Source organism: Chroicocephalus ridibundus, chromosome 8 (assembly GCF_963924245.1).
Source record: "Chroicocephalus ridibundus chromosome 8, bChrRid1.1, whole genome shotgun sequence".
In the NCBI taxonomy this organism is placed as follows: Eukaryota; Metazoa; Chordata; class Aves; order Charadriiformes; family Laridae; genus Chroicocephalus; species Chroicocephalus ridibundus.
Window position 1 is genome coordinate 38,279,614 of NC_086291.1, and position 15,779 is coordinate 38,295,392.

General features: G+C 60.6%; 3 protein-coding genes and 1 non-coding gene across 5 annotated transcripts in view; 2 read left to right on the forward strand and 2 right to left on the reverse strand.

The window, feature by feature from the left end:
- Positions 1 to 3,426, forward strand: part of RAB40C (RAB40C, member RAS oncogene family) — a 39,452-nt gene extending 36,026 nt beyond the window's left edge. The window contains exon 7 of the mRNA XM_063344303.1: positions 569 to 3,426. Within this exon, the coding sequence (XP_063200373.1) occupies positions 569 to 849 (281 nt within the window). The 3' untranslated portion in view covers positions 850 to 3,426. The remainder of the gene's footprint in view (positions 1 to 568) is intronic.
- A 4,368-nt stretch (positions 3,427 to 7,794) lies between these two features.
- Positions 7,795 to 10,475, forward strand: WFIKKN1 (WAP, follistatin/kazal, immunoglobulin, kunitz and netrin domain containing 1). The gene is made up of 2 exons (XM_063344292.1): positions 7,795 to 8,099; positions 8,858 to 10,475. The coding sequence occupies exons 1-2, from the start codon at positions 7,869 to 7,871 to the stop codon at positions 10,340 to 10,342; spliced, it is 1,716 nt and encodes a 571-aa protein (XP_063200362.1). The 5' UTR covers positions 7,795 to 7,868; the 3' UTR covers positions 10,343 to 10,475.
- A 301-nt stretch (positions 10,476 to 10,776) lies between these two features.
- On the reverse strand, positions 10,777 to 14,288 carry METTL26 (methyltransferase like 26). 2 transcript variants are annotated; one of them, XM_063343714.1, is made up of 6 exons: positions 14,055 to 14,287; positions 12,188 to 12,350; positions 11,985 to 12,044; positions 11,536 to 11,603; positions 11,243 to 11,321; positions 10,955 to 11,153 (listed from the first exon to the last, which is right to left on the reverse strand). In XM_063343714.1, exons 1-6 carry the CDS (start codon positions 14,243 to 14,245, stop codon positions 11,106 to 11,108), a joined length of 609 nt encoding a protein of 202 aa, XP_063199784.1. In that variant the 5' UTR covers positions 14,246 to 14,287; the 3' UTR covers positions 10,955 to 11,105. The 2 variants fall into 2 exon arrangements, with proteins under 2 accessions (XP_063199783.1, XP_063199784.1); XM_063343713.1 differs by lacking the exon at positions 11,536 to 11,603 and having other exon boundaries at positions 10,777 to 11,153; positions 14,055 to 14,288.
- An 89-nt stretch (positions 14,289 to 14,377) lies between these two features.
- TRNAG-CCC (transfer RNA glycine (anticodon CCC)) lies at positions 14,378 to 14,448 on the reverse strand. Its single transcript has one exon. It is a non-coding gene; the product is annotated as a tRNA-Gly (tRNA).
- Between the last annotated feature and the right edge of the window lie 1,331 nt (positions 14,449 to 15,779).

A 15,779-nucleotide genomic window follows, 5' to 3' on the forward strand; every position in this document is an offset into this window, starting at 1 on the left:
TCCAAGGAGACTTCCCAAAGCCTGCTCACAGGATGTACACTGAGCTGGGAGGATGCTGGGAAGCCTAAAAGGGCCGAGTCTTCTTCAGGCTTGGTGGGATCTCCGTTGCTGCAGCCACTCTGCAGAGAGCTGGCCCCGTGGCTGCTGCTCCCCGAGCAGGTCCAAGTGAGACTGTCTGCTCTGGGGCTTGCTGATCCTGTTGCCTCCTTCCCTGGACATGTCCTGGTTGCCAAATGCTGGCCTGAGAAGCCAAGTGTCTGGCAGGAACGTGAGCAAGGCGCTGCCAGCCCCGGGCACTGTGCGGAGAGGGAGGGTGGCAGTGTCGAAGCCCCGTGTTGACACCAAAGCTGGTGTCTGGCAAAGCACTAACCTCTAAGGCAGAGCTTACCTGGAGTTTCCCAAGCTTTTCTCCCAACTAGTCTGCTCCCTATTCAAGGTACCCATGCCATCGTTCCTAGCTTCTCTCCCCAGAGGAGCAGGAACTGCACAGCATAAGGAAGAGTTGTAGGGAGAAGGCAGCCCTTGAAATCTCTTGGCCCTTGACTGGTCTGGTCTTTTCTCCCCACAGTGTTCAGCTTACAGGACCTGTGCTGCCGAGCCATCGTTTCCTGCACCCCCGTCCACCTCATCGACAAGCTGCCGCTGCCTGTCACCATCAAGAGTCACCTGAAATCCTTCTCAATGGCCAACGGGATGAACGCGGTGATGATGCACGGCCGGTCGTACTCCTTGGCCAGCAGCGGGGGTGGGAGCAGCAGCAAAGGTAACAGCTTGAAGAGATCCAAATCAATTCGACCTCCCCAGAGCCCCCCACAGAACTGCTCACGCAACAACTGCAAGATCTCTTAGCAGGATGGACACGCCGTGGGCTTCTAACGTATCCACACACACCCACCGATGTACAGCTTTTTGCACACTTAACCCTTTTTGACTGGATCCTTTCGGATGGGCCGCGGTCGCTTTTATTTTTTTTCCGATGGTGCGCGCAAGCGTTGGGAATGTGCTCACATTTTGGCTTGGCATACGACGCGTGGTGCCGGCTGAATCTCGCAGCGCTGGCAGGGAGGGGACTCTGCCAAGTGACCCTCCAAGAATGCTTTGGGCTTTGCCTCTCGGCCTGGGGTGGAGAATTCAGCAGCTGCCAGGTTGGGGAGGGGGGAAGGGGAAAAAAAGCTCATCCAGTCTGAATGGAGAAATGGATTTAATGGAAGATTGAGAGGCTTAAGGGAGTAGGCAAGGAGAGTCTGTGCTGCAACTTTAACTCTTAGACTCCTGAACAGATTGCTGGTGCAATAGTGATCGTTGGATGTAGAAAAAACAAGAAATGGGGACAGGGGGCTAATGACAGGTTTCACCGGGATGTTAACCTGCTGTTGCCAAAAACAAAGAAAACCAGGCAAGCGTTGGCCAATTGGGAAGAGGAAGGAAGCAGTCTGTTTGCCTTCTTCGTTTATTTATGTAAATATTATACATATATGTATATCACCTGTTTTTAAGGTTTTTTTTAAGAAGCAGTCAGGGAAAATTTTATGCAGCCATGTAAATACAAGCACTGGATTAACTTTCCCAGTGCCAGCAAAGGGGGAGAAGTGAAGGGTTTTCCGATGAAAATATACAAATGCTTTAAGAGACTTTCGATCACCACCTGGGCTTGCGCTGGGTATTTTTTAAATACTACGTATGCAGACAGAAAGAACAATTTGTGTGTAACGTAGCCCGAGCTGCTTTATTCTGATCATTCCCTAAAACTTGTGAGTGCGGAAGGCGGGGTTGGACATGAGCAGGTCGGGCGCAGAGCGGAGAGGTCGGAGGCGCGGGGTTTGTTTTTGGCAGGGGGAGGAAAAGAGGCAGCTCTAAGGCCAGACCGATGCCTTGCTGGCTTTGCATCTTCCGATCGGGGGCTGAGGAGCAGAGAGTGGAAGCGTCCCGCCTAAAGCAGAGGAAAAACACTGAATTTTACTGCAAAACCTTGGCTGTAGCTTCCGGGTCCCTCCATCCACGACACCACCCCGTGTGACAGTCCCTGAATCCTGGCTGCTTCTTGCTTTGCTTTTCCAAAGACGTTTTGCCTGAACTGGCCTTTCTGCAGCTCCTCCTGGATGAAAGTGGGGAAAGGACAGAAGCAGCAGCTTTTCCCACTGGAGCACGAAGGAGCAGGGACTGGGAAGGTGGAAGAGGTTTGTGTGGGAAGACAACGATCGATCCCCAGGTCCCATCGTAGCGAAGGCGCTCAGCTCTTGTGGCAGCACCAGGAAAATCGGGAAAGCAAAGTGCTTTGCTCCGTAGGACCACTCCTGGGTTTGAGAGGGACACGTGTGCTCAGCAAGAGCCTGAGATGTGAACGTGCCATGGGCGAAGATCTTGTGTCAAGCAAGGGCCTGTGGTTCCCCGCCTTCATCCCGTGGCTGATCCGTGCTGGAAATTCACCTGGAAACTTAGAAATAACGCCTAGCCCTTATTGCAGAAGCTAAGCGTTGCTTGGCGGTGGGACTAAGCTATGTCAAGAGGTTCTCGTAGGTGGCCGGGACGTGTAGATTGTGAGTAGCGTGGTAGAAAGTGAACTGCTTTTCCTTATGCTGGGCTGGTCTTTCCTCCTCGGTGAGGAGCCCAGCCAGTACAGTGCTGCCATCTTCCTCCTGGTGTTAGCAGCTCCCCAAGGGCTTGCTCTTTTCCCCCCCGGCCCCAGAGCAGCTTGCTGCATTGCATGGGCAGAATGAAGCCGCGGCAGCTCCCACGCAGCTGACGGACCCGCTTTGTTGAGGCAGCAGGCAGGGATACGTTCCCTCCCCAGGGGACATCGCCTTCCCTGTGCTTCGGAGCTGACCTGGGAAGTGAAGCAGCCTTCCCCCTTCCCGCTCCATGGAAGAAAATCCAAGCTGGGGGTAGGTCTCTTGGCTCGTCCCTAGCGTGCTTTATTGCCCGGCTCAAATGAATTAAACCCCGGGCAGATGGAGGGGGGGAGAAGAATCCTTTGTAGTGGTGGTTTGGCTCGAGAGCAAAGCCGCAGCCAAGCTCGGCGCGGTGGCACAGGGGCCGGGGGATTTGGAGAACCTGTCTGGGATGGCTGGCACCTGTTTCCCATCACTTAACACGCAGCAGAAGACAATCGCTGGCTCAGCAGGCTGGGGATATACGGCCAACAGGTGATGCGCCCCAGCACCCCGAAGGCCACTTCTCCTGGAAAACACCATTCCGGCACCATGAGGCCCCTCACTGGCTGCTCCCGGCCACCAGTGCGTGGGGCAGAGAAGAGGGATGGAGGTTTCCTTCCTGAAATCACAAAGCTGCTGCATGGCTAGAAAAATGTAATGTACCTCTGCTTGGTTTGGGTTTGCCACGTGCGACACCACCCCATGCCTTTTTCCCTGTGGTTGATTATTATTTTTTTTTTTTTATTCACCTTATAAAGTCTCAACAAAAATCCTGTCCCGAGTGAGGATGAAAGATTTACCTGGAGCGTATGCGCAGCAAAAAACTTTTTTTTTTTTTTGGTTAATTTAAAAGGAAAAGATTCTTGCATCTGATGTCAACACTAGTCTCTAGCTGCTCTCCAACACTTGTACCATTCCTGAGTTGTGGTTTTGGTTTGGTTTTTTTTGGACTATTCTTTTATTTTGTATGCCTTTGTACAGTTTATGTTGTTCAACTGATTACATATGATTTTGTTTTGTATAAATTAAAGTATCTTTTTTTGTTTGTTTTGAACTACCAATTGAAAGGTGGAGAAGTTATGTCAGTTTTTGGGGGAGCTGGGAAGAGGTTGAAGGGAAAAGGTGGTAGTTTTGCCCAAACCTGGGGCGTTGGGGCTGCTTGTGGTGCAGGTATGCATTGCCCCTTCCAGATCATCCACAAAAATAACTCGTATTACATTTTATGGGGAATCCTAAAAGTCATGATTCCTGACTCAGGTGGTTTTCTTGCCCTTCTCTATAGATGCAGAAGCAAAATCTGTTCTTATTAAAGGCTTGATTCTGCTGATTTTGGGGTAGTGGATCTCTAAGAAAGTGCAGAGTAGTCTGTAACACATGGTTTGTGGTGTCGGTGGCTGTTGGAAGCCGGGCTCCCCAGGGGCTGGCGTGGGGCTGTGCACAGTCCCTGCTGCGTGGGGACAGGTTTCACAAGTACAGTCGAAGCCTTAAATCGCTTCTTTGGGTCCAGGCGATCCTGGGGGAGCAAGGAACGAGTGCTGTGGTGCTATTTCCCCCATCCTACCCAGACTGAAACAAGCTGGGATAAATGTCTGAAATGGAGAAGGTGCCGTAGGGGACTCAGAGCACTGGTGTCACCATCGGGGTATCGCTGGGGCTGGCGTTGGGAGCCAGGACCCCCTGGGAAGGGGGTTTGCTGCTGGGATGGGGGGAAGCTTCTCACCCCATCCTTTTCTCTCTGGCTCCCAGCCTGCCTCCCCTTGACCTCGCTTTTCCCCTGACTGCTCGCTTCCCTCGGATCAGATTTTCCACTTCGTACCAGACTGGCCACGCTTGTTTTAACAGCTTAAGTTGTAATTGCCGGGGCTGGGAGGGGGCAGGGGGGAAATGAGATAGTGTCTGCAGCCTGGAAAACCCTGGAGCTAAGGTGAAAGCCTGGTCAGGGAAGAGTCACAGAGGCTTTTTTTTTTTTTTCCTGTTTCAGGGGGGTTCTGGAAGTGTCTGTTCCCTCTTGCCGGCAGCACCAAAACAAAGGCTGTGTGTGGTTTCAGGTGGGGCCAGAGCCCATTACGCTGGAGCAGCAGGAGCTGCCTTGGCTGCAGCTGTCTCGGGACCAGCAGGGCAAGAAAACACACAGCAGAGCCTAAGTGGTGGGGGAAAGGCTGGACAGAGCTTTAAGGGTCCCTCTTCCCTGGAGAAAGAGGAGGGTGCAGGTTGTTCTGGGCTGGTTCGGATTTTTCCCAGTCGGGTGCGTTTCTCCCAACCCACCTTCCAGATTCGAGGGGATCTTGGGTTGGTCCCACCGTTCCCTGCGCGGTTGCATTGTGGAGGCTGTGAGGAAATGGTGACCTTCGTCTGACTGCACACGAGATGCTTGAAAGCGATGATGTGCCCACCCCTGGGTGCACTGGTGGGGCAGGAGCCCCCCGCCCTGGGTGCAGGCTGTTACCAGAGCAGGGACATGGCACCATCCCCATCCCTCCATGACGAGGTGCCAAGCCGCTTCCTGTGCTCCCTTGCCTTGAGGGGAGAAAATGAGCCATTAAACTCCTATCAGTGTCTGGGATCTTCGAAAACGACCCCAAAAGATCCCCATTTTGGGGTGCGGTGGGTGCTTGGTGGGTGGAGGCAAGCGGTTTGGGAGAGACTGAAGTTACAGCTGCTTTAAGCCTTTAGATGGTGCGAGTCTGTCGTGGGCTTGGTCCAGAGTGGGGGGAATCACTTTTTCTTTCATCTTCTGATGAAGAGGCTAGAAGATAGGCCAGGTAGGGGTCCATAGGCCAGGGTGAGGGTCCCAACTTGTTGGGAGCTGCATTTCCAACCACACGGCATCCAGCATCCCTCCGCCTGGCCTCATGCTGCCGAGGCAAAGGATCCTGGCAGATGCTCGTCCTGGCCTCGCCACTTTTGGTCTCAGTGACACAGGGATGGGGCATCTCGGCCTCTGGCGTGAAAGAAATATGGGCCACCCCTCGGGGTCTCCTCCTCCAGCTCTGGAGAAGGGCCATTGGGGCAGGACTTGACCTAAACCCCAGCACCAGCATCTTCCCAGCCCATGTTGCTGTGACTGCATGGCCCCTAATGTGGGGATGGGCCGTGCAGTCCAAAGCTGGGCTCCTGGTTTTCTCTTCCCCCCCCTTCCCTTCCTGCTGCCCCAGCGCCCTCAGAGGGACCCTGGAGCACCTCAAAATGGCTCCGTGCCCTCAGGCTGCATCCTTGGCAATCAAGGCGCCATGGCAGCCTGCCCCCCTGCCTCCCAAGGTGGGTTTGGGGGTCGGGGATCTCCATGTGTAATGCTGCTGCAGGCAGCGGGGTGCTCAGCACCCAGTGTCTGGGGCGGGGCGGGGGGGGGGGGAGCGGGACAGACAGGCAGGGTATGGCCCCCAGCAGCTTCTGGGCCATCCTGATGCAATTCCCTGTTTGCAAAACATCTCACCAGCCTCCCTGCGAGTGTCGCAGGGCAGCGTAACCTCCCCTCTGTGTCCAGGGCCGGCCAGACCTTCAGGTGGCTGCTTGGCCATGAAGCTAGAGTCCCTGGGCACAGCCATGTCCCTGGTCGTGGCAAGCTGATGTCAGGCCTGGCTGGCCTTTGGGGGTTCAGCCCCCCGGGGAGCCCCAGCACGGAGCCACCGGCGGCACGGATGTTTGCTGGCCTCAGCGGCCACTCAGGCAGCAAAGTGGCGGCAGTTGCAGGTCGCAGCGCCGTGTCAGCGGCACTGGCGGGAGGTCAGCGTGCTGGGACACTGCCTCTGTGTCCTGCGTCTGCCAGCATGGCGGGTGTCAAGGGCCCCCCCCAAAAATGCCTGGTCCAGTGCAATGGGGCTTGCTCCGGGAGCCACAGGCAGGGGGAGCATAGGACCATCACATGGGAAAAACACCTCTGCAGTGCGGGTGGGTTAGGTTTTTTTTCCCCCAAAAAAATCAAGAAAAGGGGCCCTAATTTTTTTTTTGACCCCTCCACCGCCTGCCCCCGCCCCAGTTTGCAGCCCTGCATAGGGTAGCCTGGCGGTGCTGAGCCCCCTGGGGTGGGTTTGCTGCTCCCCCCTCAGCACTGAGGTGGGTGGGTCACAGCGCTCGCCGGTGCTAGAAGAGTTAATGCTCCCGAAATGCCATGAAATGTTCCTGTTGCAGGTCAGTCTCCAGCGGGGATTAGGGAAATCTGGCCCGGGAGCCAGGGCCAGCTCCTGCCAGCTCAGGGCCAGCTGCAGGACATGCTCAGGGAGGCAGCAGCGGGATTGAAGCCCAGGCACAGCGTGCCGGAGCAGTCCCGCCAGGGGCTGGCACGGCCAGGCACTGCTGTCCAGCTCAGAAAAATACATTCTGGCCATAAATCAGTGGGGAGGGAGGGCTGGGCGCTGCCGCCAGGCTGGTTGTGACCCGTCCGGCGGGCTGGGTGGGCACCCACTGTGCCAGGCGGGCCAGGCTCCCATGCTGGGTGTCACCAGGTAGCACCCGTGGGATGACGCAGGGACGAGCAGGGTGGATGTGGGCCAGTGCTGGCACCCTGGTCCCAGGCTGCCTTTTCCCGGTGGGTGGCAGGCAGCGAGGTGCGGGGTGAGGGGCTCCCAGGGCAGCCCCCAGCGTGGGCTCAGCATGTCTCCCCGCCGGTGGCCCTCTCTGAGTGGACAACAGGCTCTGGCTATTTTCTCATCCTGCAGGAATTCAGCTCCATGGGCCGGGCGGGTTTTTTTTGTGTCGTCGTCCCCCCCCTCCTCCTTTCACTCTCCCTCTTTGGAGACTTTCCGCATTCTGCCTTTGATCTCCCCCCCCCCCCGCCCCGGCCCCGTGTTTGCCCAGCCGATCACTGGGCTTGCAGGGGTTAGAGGCTGAGGTCAGCGCCTTTCCCATTCCAAACACCCAGAAACATCAGTGGGAAGGGAGGGGATTCAGATTACAACCTTCCCGTCCTCCCCTTCCACCCCACTCGCCCCGCTCACCGCAGCTGGCGATGGACTGAGCCCCTTTCGCCCAGGACACCTCTGCCACCGTGTCCCTGGCACCCCAAGAGCCGAGCAGCAGCGATGGATGGCAGTGATGGGCAGCATCTCAGGCGGGCCGGCAGGCGCTGGGCGTTCTGAAGGGCAGAGCTTTGGTCCTCTTCCCCTCCTCCTCCTCTTTGTCCCCCCTGCCTGCCCGCCTTCTCCCTCATCCCCTCCATCCTGAATGTGATTTATTCCCAGCCCTCGCCAGCGAGCCAGGCCAGTGGCGTGGGCTGGCCAGATGCCTCTTCGTGGGAATTTCAGCCGGCCAGGCCGGGGCCGGCGAGTGGGCGGGGGGCAGCATGCCCCCCCGGGCATCCCGCTCCTCCTGCCTTTGCTGGCAGCAGCAGCGGCCGGGCTGAGCCTGCAGCCGGGCAGGGTGCGGCACCTGGGGGTCTGCCCCAACCAGCTGAACCCCAACCTGTGGGTGGACGCGCAGAGCACCTGTGAGCGGGAGTGCCAGGCTGACCAGGTGAGCGGGGGCTGCGGTGGGGGACGGCGGGGGGGGGAACATCCAGGTCCCTGAGGGAGATGCTTTGGGGTGCGGGTCCCACACCCGGTGCAGCTGGTTCAGTTGATGGGAGGCTCAGCCCAGCTGCAACTTCGCCCCCTGCTCCCCGGCCCCCCCAGTGGGCAAAGAAACTGCTTGTTGCCCCCCATGTCCTCCCCTTTGGGCCGTGCCCTAGGATGCTCCCACACAGCTGAGGGGCTGGGACAAGGGGAGTGGGTGTCCTGGGTCAGGGACCCCCATCAGGCAGTGGACGGCCTCCCCTGCCCCCTCCGTTTCCCTGGGGGCAGGAGCCCACCCACGGACCGGGCTGCACATCCCCGAGAGCCCCAGCTCCGGGCTCTGCAGCAGTGAGGAGGGGCACGGCCACCACGGCCACGGCCACGGCTGCTCGGGCCCAGGGGGACTGACTCCTTTGCAGTTCATCTGTGTAATGAGTTCTGCCGCCCCTCAGTCAGCAAAAGCTGAGAGGGTGAGAAGCCGTCTGCCAGGCTAGAAGGGGCCATCATCACTGCAGCGCGCCCCTAACGCTGCTGGGGGTGTTGAGGCGGGGCTGGGGCCGTTCTGGGGTGGTCTGGCTCTTACCTGGAGCCCAGCGATGCTGGGGGTGTACCTGCCCACCCGAAATCACAGGGCGGGGTGGGAACAGCACCCACGGCATGACGCTGATCCCCACATCATCCCCCCCGCAATTCCCTCTCCCCGCTCCCCACCATGGCCAGGACTGTGAAGGCTTCGAGAAGTGCTGCACCAACGTGTGCGGGCTGCGGAGCTGCGTGGCCGCCCGCTTCGCCGATGGCAGTCTCCCGGTGCTGGCGCCGGCCGCCTCCTGCGAGAGCTTCGTGTGCGCGCAGCAGGGCTCCGACTGCGACATCTGGGACGGGCAGCCAGTCTGCAAGTGCAAGGACCGTTGCGAGAAGGAGCCCAACTTCACTTGCGCCTCTGACGGCCTCACCTACTACAACAAGTGCTACATGGACGCCGAGGCCTGCCTGCGTGGCACCCGCCTCACCACCGTCCCCTGCAAGCACATCTTCACCTGGCCCGACACCAGCCCCATGCCACAGGAGACAACGGCACACCCCACGCCAGGGGCCGGCCCCGAGGTGCCAGTGCCCCCCGCGCTCTACAGCAACCCCTTCCACCAGTCGGTGCGCGCCGGCGGCACCGTCAGCTTCCGCTGCGACGTCAGCGGGCGCCCGCGGCCGGACATCACCTGGGAGAAGCAGAGCGAGCGGGAGGAGAACTTCATCATGCGGCCAGACCAGATGTACGGCAACGTGGTGGTCACCAACATCGGCCAGCTGGTCATCTACAATGCCCGCCACGAGGACGCTGGCATCTACACCTGTACGGCCAGGAACGCCGCCGGGCTGCTCCGTGCCGACTTCCCACTGTCGGTGGTGAGGCAGGAGCCTGGGGGGACCCCGCGGGCTGCCAGCCCCCAGCCCTTCCCCAGCGCCGAGTGCCTGAAAGAGCCAGACCGGCGGCGGTGCGAGGCGCTGGAGGTGCGCTGGCACTTCGACGCCAAGCAGGGCTCCTGCCTCACGTTCCGCTATGGGGGCTGCGGGGCCAACAGGAACCATTTCGAGACCTACGAGGAGTGCCGGGCTGCCTGCCTGGGCAGCTCCCGCCCCACCTGCCTGCTGCCCATGGTGCAGGGTCCCTGCCAGAACTGGGAGCCCCGCTGGGCCTACAACCACCTCCTGAAGCAGTGCCACTCCTTTGTCTACGGCGGCTGCGAGGGCAACACCAACAACTTCGAGAGCAAGGAGACCTGCGAGGACGTCTGCCCCTTCCCCAAGAGCCTGCAGTGCAAGGCTTGCCGCTTGAAGAGCAAGATGGTGCTGAGCCTCTGCCGCAGCGACTTCGCCATCGTGGGCCGGCTGATGGAGATCGTGGAGGACCAGGACTCCGGCATTGCCCGCTTCGCCCTCGAGGATGTCCTCAAGGACGAGAAGATGGGCCTCAAGTTCTTCAACATCAAGTACCTGGAGGTGACCTTGACCGACATGGACTGGAGCTGCCCCTGCCCCAACATGACGGCGGAGGACGGGCCGCTCATCATCATGGGCGAGGTGCACGATGGCATGGCCACGCTGGACCCCAGCAGCTATGTGCGGGCAGCCAACGACAAGCGGGTGAAGAAGATCTACGAGCTGATGGAGAAGAAAACCTGTGACCTCCTGAACCGCTTCCAGGACTAGGGGAAGAGCCGGGACGTGCCGATGGGGCGGGGGGGCACAAACCCACGATGGGCAGACCCCGCACCAGTGCTTGTATCTAGCGGTTACCACCGTCAGGTAGTTCCCCCCCCCCCAGCCCCACACTGAGCCCCAGCCCAGCTCCCACCTCCCCTGTAATTTATCTGCCACATGCCCCGCCCCGCCCCCCCCCCCCCCTCCCCCGAGAACGAGCCCCCAGCCTGGTCAGCAGCAATAAAGGACTGGGTTGGGTTGCAGAGGGGTGGGAGCTCTGCCAGGACACACCCTCTCCCCCCCCCCCCCCCCATAAAAACCTTCCCACCCCTGGGTGCTCCTGGTGCGCAATCTGACTCCCCACTGATGCTGCAGGGGTCAAAAGGGAATACCCCGCCCCCCCCCCTCCCCCCCCAGTGTCAGTGCTGAAAGCATCAGGGAGCTGCTTGGGCAGGGGGAAGGCCCTGGAGTTTATTGGGGGCAGCAGCACAGTCCCGGGGGTGAAAAAGGGGAATGGGTCCCCCCCACCTTTGGCACAGCATCCTCCGGGGAAACAGGGACTAAGCAAGGAATGTCCCCCATGCCCAGGGGTGCTGTGCCCCATCCCCCCAGCCTGTGGTAGCTGTGGTGGCTCCTCTGGGCCAGGCTGGGGCACCCCATTGCAAAGGGAGCCCCGAAGGGGCTGGGGGAGACGCCCCCCCCCCCCCTCGCCAAGCCCAGCCCCCCTCAAGGGGTGGGGGGTGGCCATGCCGGGAGGTGCCGTAGGGGCAGGTTACTGCTTGCGGAAGATGAGACTTTTGTTGTTGGCTGGCATGTCCACCTGGAAGCACAGAGAGAGGGGTCAAGGGGGGTCCCCACCGGTGTGGGGACTGTCGTCGTCGTCCTCCCTGCCAGACTCCCAGCACCCACCATCCTCTCCAGGCGCAGCCCGTTGGCCTCGGCCAGCTGCCGCAGCAGCGCTGTGTCCCGAAGGCCCCAGGCAGGATTTCTGTGGGGAGGAAGGCGAAGGTCAGAGGGACAGACATCTTGCCCTCCTGCTCCCCGAAGTGTCCCCACCTCCTGGGGGTGCCCCCAGGTCGGGGGGAGGCTCCTCCCGGGAGCCACTTTAGGTCTCGTCTTGAAGGATGATGCTGGGAGGGAGCTCCCGGTGGCTGTGGCACCAGGCCACCAGCAGCCCTGGGCCCCCGGCCTCCCCCTCCTACCTCTGCCTCAGGCTGTGGTCAAAGTCCACGTTGCTCTGGGGGCTGATCTGGCCATCCACGGCATAGGGCTGCGGGGACAGGAAGCTGGAGCTGCGGGCACCAGCCATCGTGTGTGTCCCCCAAACACACACACCCACCCCACGCCCTCCCCAGCCCACAGGCTGCTGCCCCCACCAAGCACAGAAGCCGAGCGAGAAGGGGCACGGCCCTGAGAGGGACCACCAGTCCTGTCACCCACCGCAGGCCCCTCCTGTCTTGGGAGTGAACAGCCAAAGCCACCCCATGAGGTCTCAGTGTGTTCCCTGAAACGCTGAGATCCCCAAACCTGAGCCCCCCCACCTTTTCCAATCCCCCCCCCGCCAAGCCGTGCCTGGAGCTGCCCTCCCCTCTGCCCCCCCCAGCATACCCAGGGACACCCCCGACCTGGCAGGATGCCAAGCAGCACCCACCCCGTAGGTGAAGAGCACTCCTCCGGGCTTCAGCAGCACCCCAGCACCCTTGAACAGCCCCTGGGGAAAAAGAGAGGTGGGGGGCAGGTCAGAGGGCTGGGGACACCGACTCCCCCCCGGCAGCCCCCTCCGCAGCCCTGGGAACTGCAAAGAGCAGGGACGTGGCAGGGGGCTGGCGTGGCTCCAGCCCTGTCCCCACTCACCTCGGTGCACCGCAGCTCCGCGATGTGCATCATGTTGATGCTGACGAGGAGGTCGAGGGTGGCAGGCTGGGTGTCCCCCCACATCTCCCAGCCCTGCGAGACGTCCAGCAGGACCGGGGGCAGCATGTTGGGTACCTGCATGGCCTCCGCATAGGCAGCAATGCTGTGGGCACCAAACCCCACGTCATCCCCAGCTGGGGCATTGTTTTCCCCCCCAGCACTCGCTGCAGGCAGACCTGAAACCTGCCCATCCTGGCTGCCAGCAGCAAATCCCAGGTGGAGTCTTTGATGTCTAATATAAGGTTGTGCTTGCAACACACAGCCGGTAGGGGGGGCTCAGCACAGGGCAAGGGGTCTGGTATCGCCGAGCTTTGCAACAGGGTGACGGGGGTGCTGGGGGCAGCCGGGCAACCCCCTGCAGCTGGATTGAGAGACCCCAGTGCCTCAAAAAACCCAATTCCCCGTTGCCTCTCAGCAGAGCGGCCAGAGCACACTGCCCTCCCAGCTGCCTGCACCCACGTGCTCAGGCTGCCTGCGAGCTGCCTGCACCCTGCCTGCACTTACCCCCGGGCTGCCTGCAGCTCTGCCTGCACCCATGTGTCCAGGCTGCCTGTATGCTGCCTGCGTGCTGCCTGCACCCACGCCCCCGGGCTGCCTGCACACTGCCGGTACCGCTGCACCGCTCCCCTGTGATTTTGTGGCACTTTATACCCTTTCCGGCACATTCGCCAGCCAGGGCTCAGTTCTGGACACATCGGAGCAGGGAACTGCAGTTTCCCAGCCTGAGGATTATTTTTAACCAGGGCCGGGTGCTGCTGCTGGAGAGGTGACGGGTGGGAAGAACACCAGCTGCACCCCCCCACACCCTTGACAGACGCCCATTTCGGCTCCTCCCCACTGGCTTTTTTTTTTTTTTCGGGCGGGGCGGGGGACTTCCTCCCCATGCTGCAGAGCCAGGGTTTATTTTTGTTTCCTGAATGGAAACCGAGCCCTCTCAGCCCGGTGCTGCAATGCCTGGATGGGCTTTTGGCTGCGGCCGGAAGCACGCACGCTGGCGCAGGGCAAATAAACACGGCGTGACGGCAGGAGCAGGGTGCCAGCCAGCCACCGCGTGTGGGGGAGCCACCGGGGTGTCCCAGTGGGGTGGGTGGTGTCAGGCCCGGCATCACCGCGGAGCATCGCGGTGGATAAGGGGAGGGCGATCACCGGGCATGGTTGGGCGCTTTGCGGGCAGGAATCGCTCCGTAGCGGGGTGGGCTGGTGGAGAGATGAATATTGAAGCTTTTCTGGGAAAAAAATAAAGTTGTGAGCTGGGGAGCCAGGGCTGTTTGGGAGTTGGATACTGGGGCTTTCCTGGGGGAAAAAAAAAAAATAAAGCATCGACTTGGGGAGCCTGGGGTCATCTGAGAGTTGAATATTGAGTCTTTTCTGGAATAAAAATAAAAGCACCGAGGTGTGGAGCCTGGGCCATCCGAGAGATTGATATTGGAGTTTTCCTGGAAAAAAAAAAATAAAGAATCCAGCTGGGATGCTGGGGCCATCTGAGAGTTGGATAGTGGGTATTCCCTGGTTAAAAATAAGCATGGAGGTTGGGAGCCCGGGCTGCCTGAGAGTTCGATATTGGATTTTTCCTTGGAATAAAACACAGCACCGGCTGGGGAGCCTGGGCTGCCTGAGAGATCGATATTGGGGTTTTCCTGCAAAAAAAAAAAAAAAGAATCCAGCTAGGGCGCCTGGGCCATCTGTTGAATATTGGGTCTTTCCTGGTTAAAAATAAGAACCGGGGTGGGAGCCCGTGCCGTGGGTCCGTGGGGGCTGCAGGCTGTGCCCCCCCAAGGACACCCCCCCCACCGCGCTCCCCGCTCACCTGCGCAGCGCCTGGGGGTCGATGTCGGAGGGCTGCCAGCGGGTCTGGGGCAGCGCCCGGGCGAAGTGAGCGGCGTGCAGCCCCGCGCCCGCCCCCACCTCCAGCACCCGCACCGCACCGGGCCCCGCGTACTCCCGCAGCACCGCCAGGATGGGGCCCTTGTTGCGCTCCGCCGCCGCCGGTGCCTGCATGGCGGGGGAACGGGCGGCGGGACTACAAGTCCCAGCCGTCCCCACGGGGACCCGCCCCCACGCGCCGCGGGTGGCACCTCCCACGGGGGTCACGGGGAAAAGGAAAAAAGAAAACACATAGTGAAAGGTGTTTGCGCCGCCCGGGAATCGAACCCGGGTCGCAAGAATGGGAATCTTGCATGATACCACTACACCAGCGGCGCGTCTGCGTTGTTTGTTGCCCCACTGATATTCAATGTCTCCACAGGCGACGGCAGCCAGGGTGGCGTGGGGCAGTGGGTCCTGCCGCGCGCCCTACCCATGGGCCTTCCCTACCCCATCCCCACCGCCCCCGGCAGCACCAGGTTAATGCCCCGCGGGGACACCCCAGGAAAACGGGGGTGCATGGCACTCTCCAGTGGGGAAACTGAGGCACAACACCCCCCCAGGTGACAGGGCAGGTGACGAGTTAGTGGTGGCGTCCCCCCGTGTCACAGTTGTATTTAAGCGTGGTGACGAGGGCCCTGTAGGGTTGGGGGAAGTCAGATGACGGCTGACAGCAGCTGGAAGCCCCCCACAAGTCACCCATGGGTGCCTGGCACCCCGCAGGATCAGGCCCTGCTCTGCGGGATGCTCTCCTGGGGGCCTGGGCACCCTCCCGCACCATGGCCACGCCACTGTTGGGGCGTAAAGGCCAAGGTCACCCACATGGGGTGGCTTTGGTGCCCCAAGAGCAAGGCTGGAGCAGCCCTGAAACTCCCGGTGGGTTTATCACACAGCCTGTCCTCAAAGCCCTAGGTGCCACCCAGCCACAGGTGGCCAGGACTGGCTCTGGGTCCCGTCCCGGCGCTGCACATGGGGACACCTCAGTGCACCTTCCCTGCTCCAAAGGTCACCGCGATGGCCGGGATGCGCCACTCGGTGGCCCACAGCTCCCAGGCAGTTATGGGGTGCATGGCTCAGGGCTCACTGGACTTGTCACACCGCTGTCCCCATGGTAGTGGCACCTTAGGCCCTGCCTCTGGACCCCCTTGCTGTCCCCTGCATGGGTCCTACCTGTCCCAGGAATGACTCCTGTGCGTCCCCTGTGTGTCCCATGGCTCCAGTGTCACATGTCTCCTGAACATCCCCTCTGTGATTTCTGTGTCCCCTGCGTGCCTGTGCCATCTTGTGTCCCATGTCCCCTGTGCCCTCTCTCCTACTTGACCCCTGTGTGTCCCCATGTCCCTTGTGTGCACCCTGTGTCCCGTGCATGTCCCGTCTCCCACATGTCCTACTTCTCCCCTCTATGTATCCCATGCATGTCCCCTGTGCGTCCCTATGTCCCAAGTGTGCCCTCCTGTGTCCCATGTGCGTTTCCTGTGTCCCCCCTGCCTCCTACATGTGCCCCTCTGTCCTGCGCATGTCCCCACATCCCATGTGTGCCCCTTACGTACCCCACGTGTCCCCTGTGTGTCCCCACGTCCTATGTATGCCCCTTATATGTCCTGCGTGTGTCCCATGTGTGCCCCCCCACCTCCCACATGTGCCCCCTGTGTGTCCCCATGTGTTCCCC

Excerpts from the sequence above, each read along its gene's own strand:
- WFIKKN1 (XM_063344292.1), top strand. The coding sequence starts at position 7,869 with ATGCCTCTTCGTGGGAATTTCAGCCGGCCAGGCCGGGGCCGGCGAGTG. Across the intron at positions 8,100-8,857 it reads GGGAGTGCCAGGCTGACCAG|GACTGTGAAGGCTTCGAGAA; the intron begins GTGAGCGGGGGC and ends CACCATGGCCAG.
- METTL26 (XM_063343713.1), bottom strand. The coding sequence starts at position 14,245 with ATGCAGGCACCGGCGGCGGCGGAGCGCAACAAGGGCCCCATCCTGGCG. Across the intron at positions 11,322-11,984 it reads GAGTGCTCTTCACCTACGGG|AAATCCTGCCTGGGGCCTTC; the intron begins GTGGGTGCTGCT and ends TCCTCCCCACAG. Across the intron at positions 11,154-11,242 it reads GGCTGCGCCTGGAGAGGATG|GTGGACATGCCAGCCAACAA; the intron begins GTGGGTGCTGGG and ends CTGTGCTTCCAG.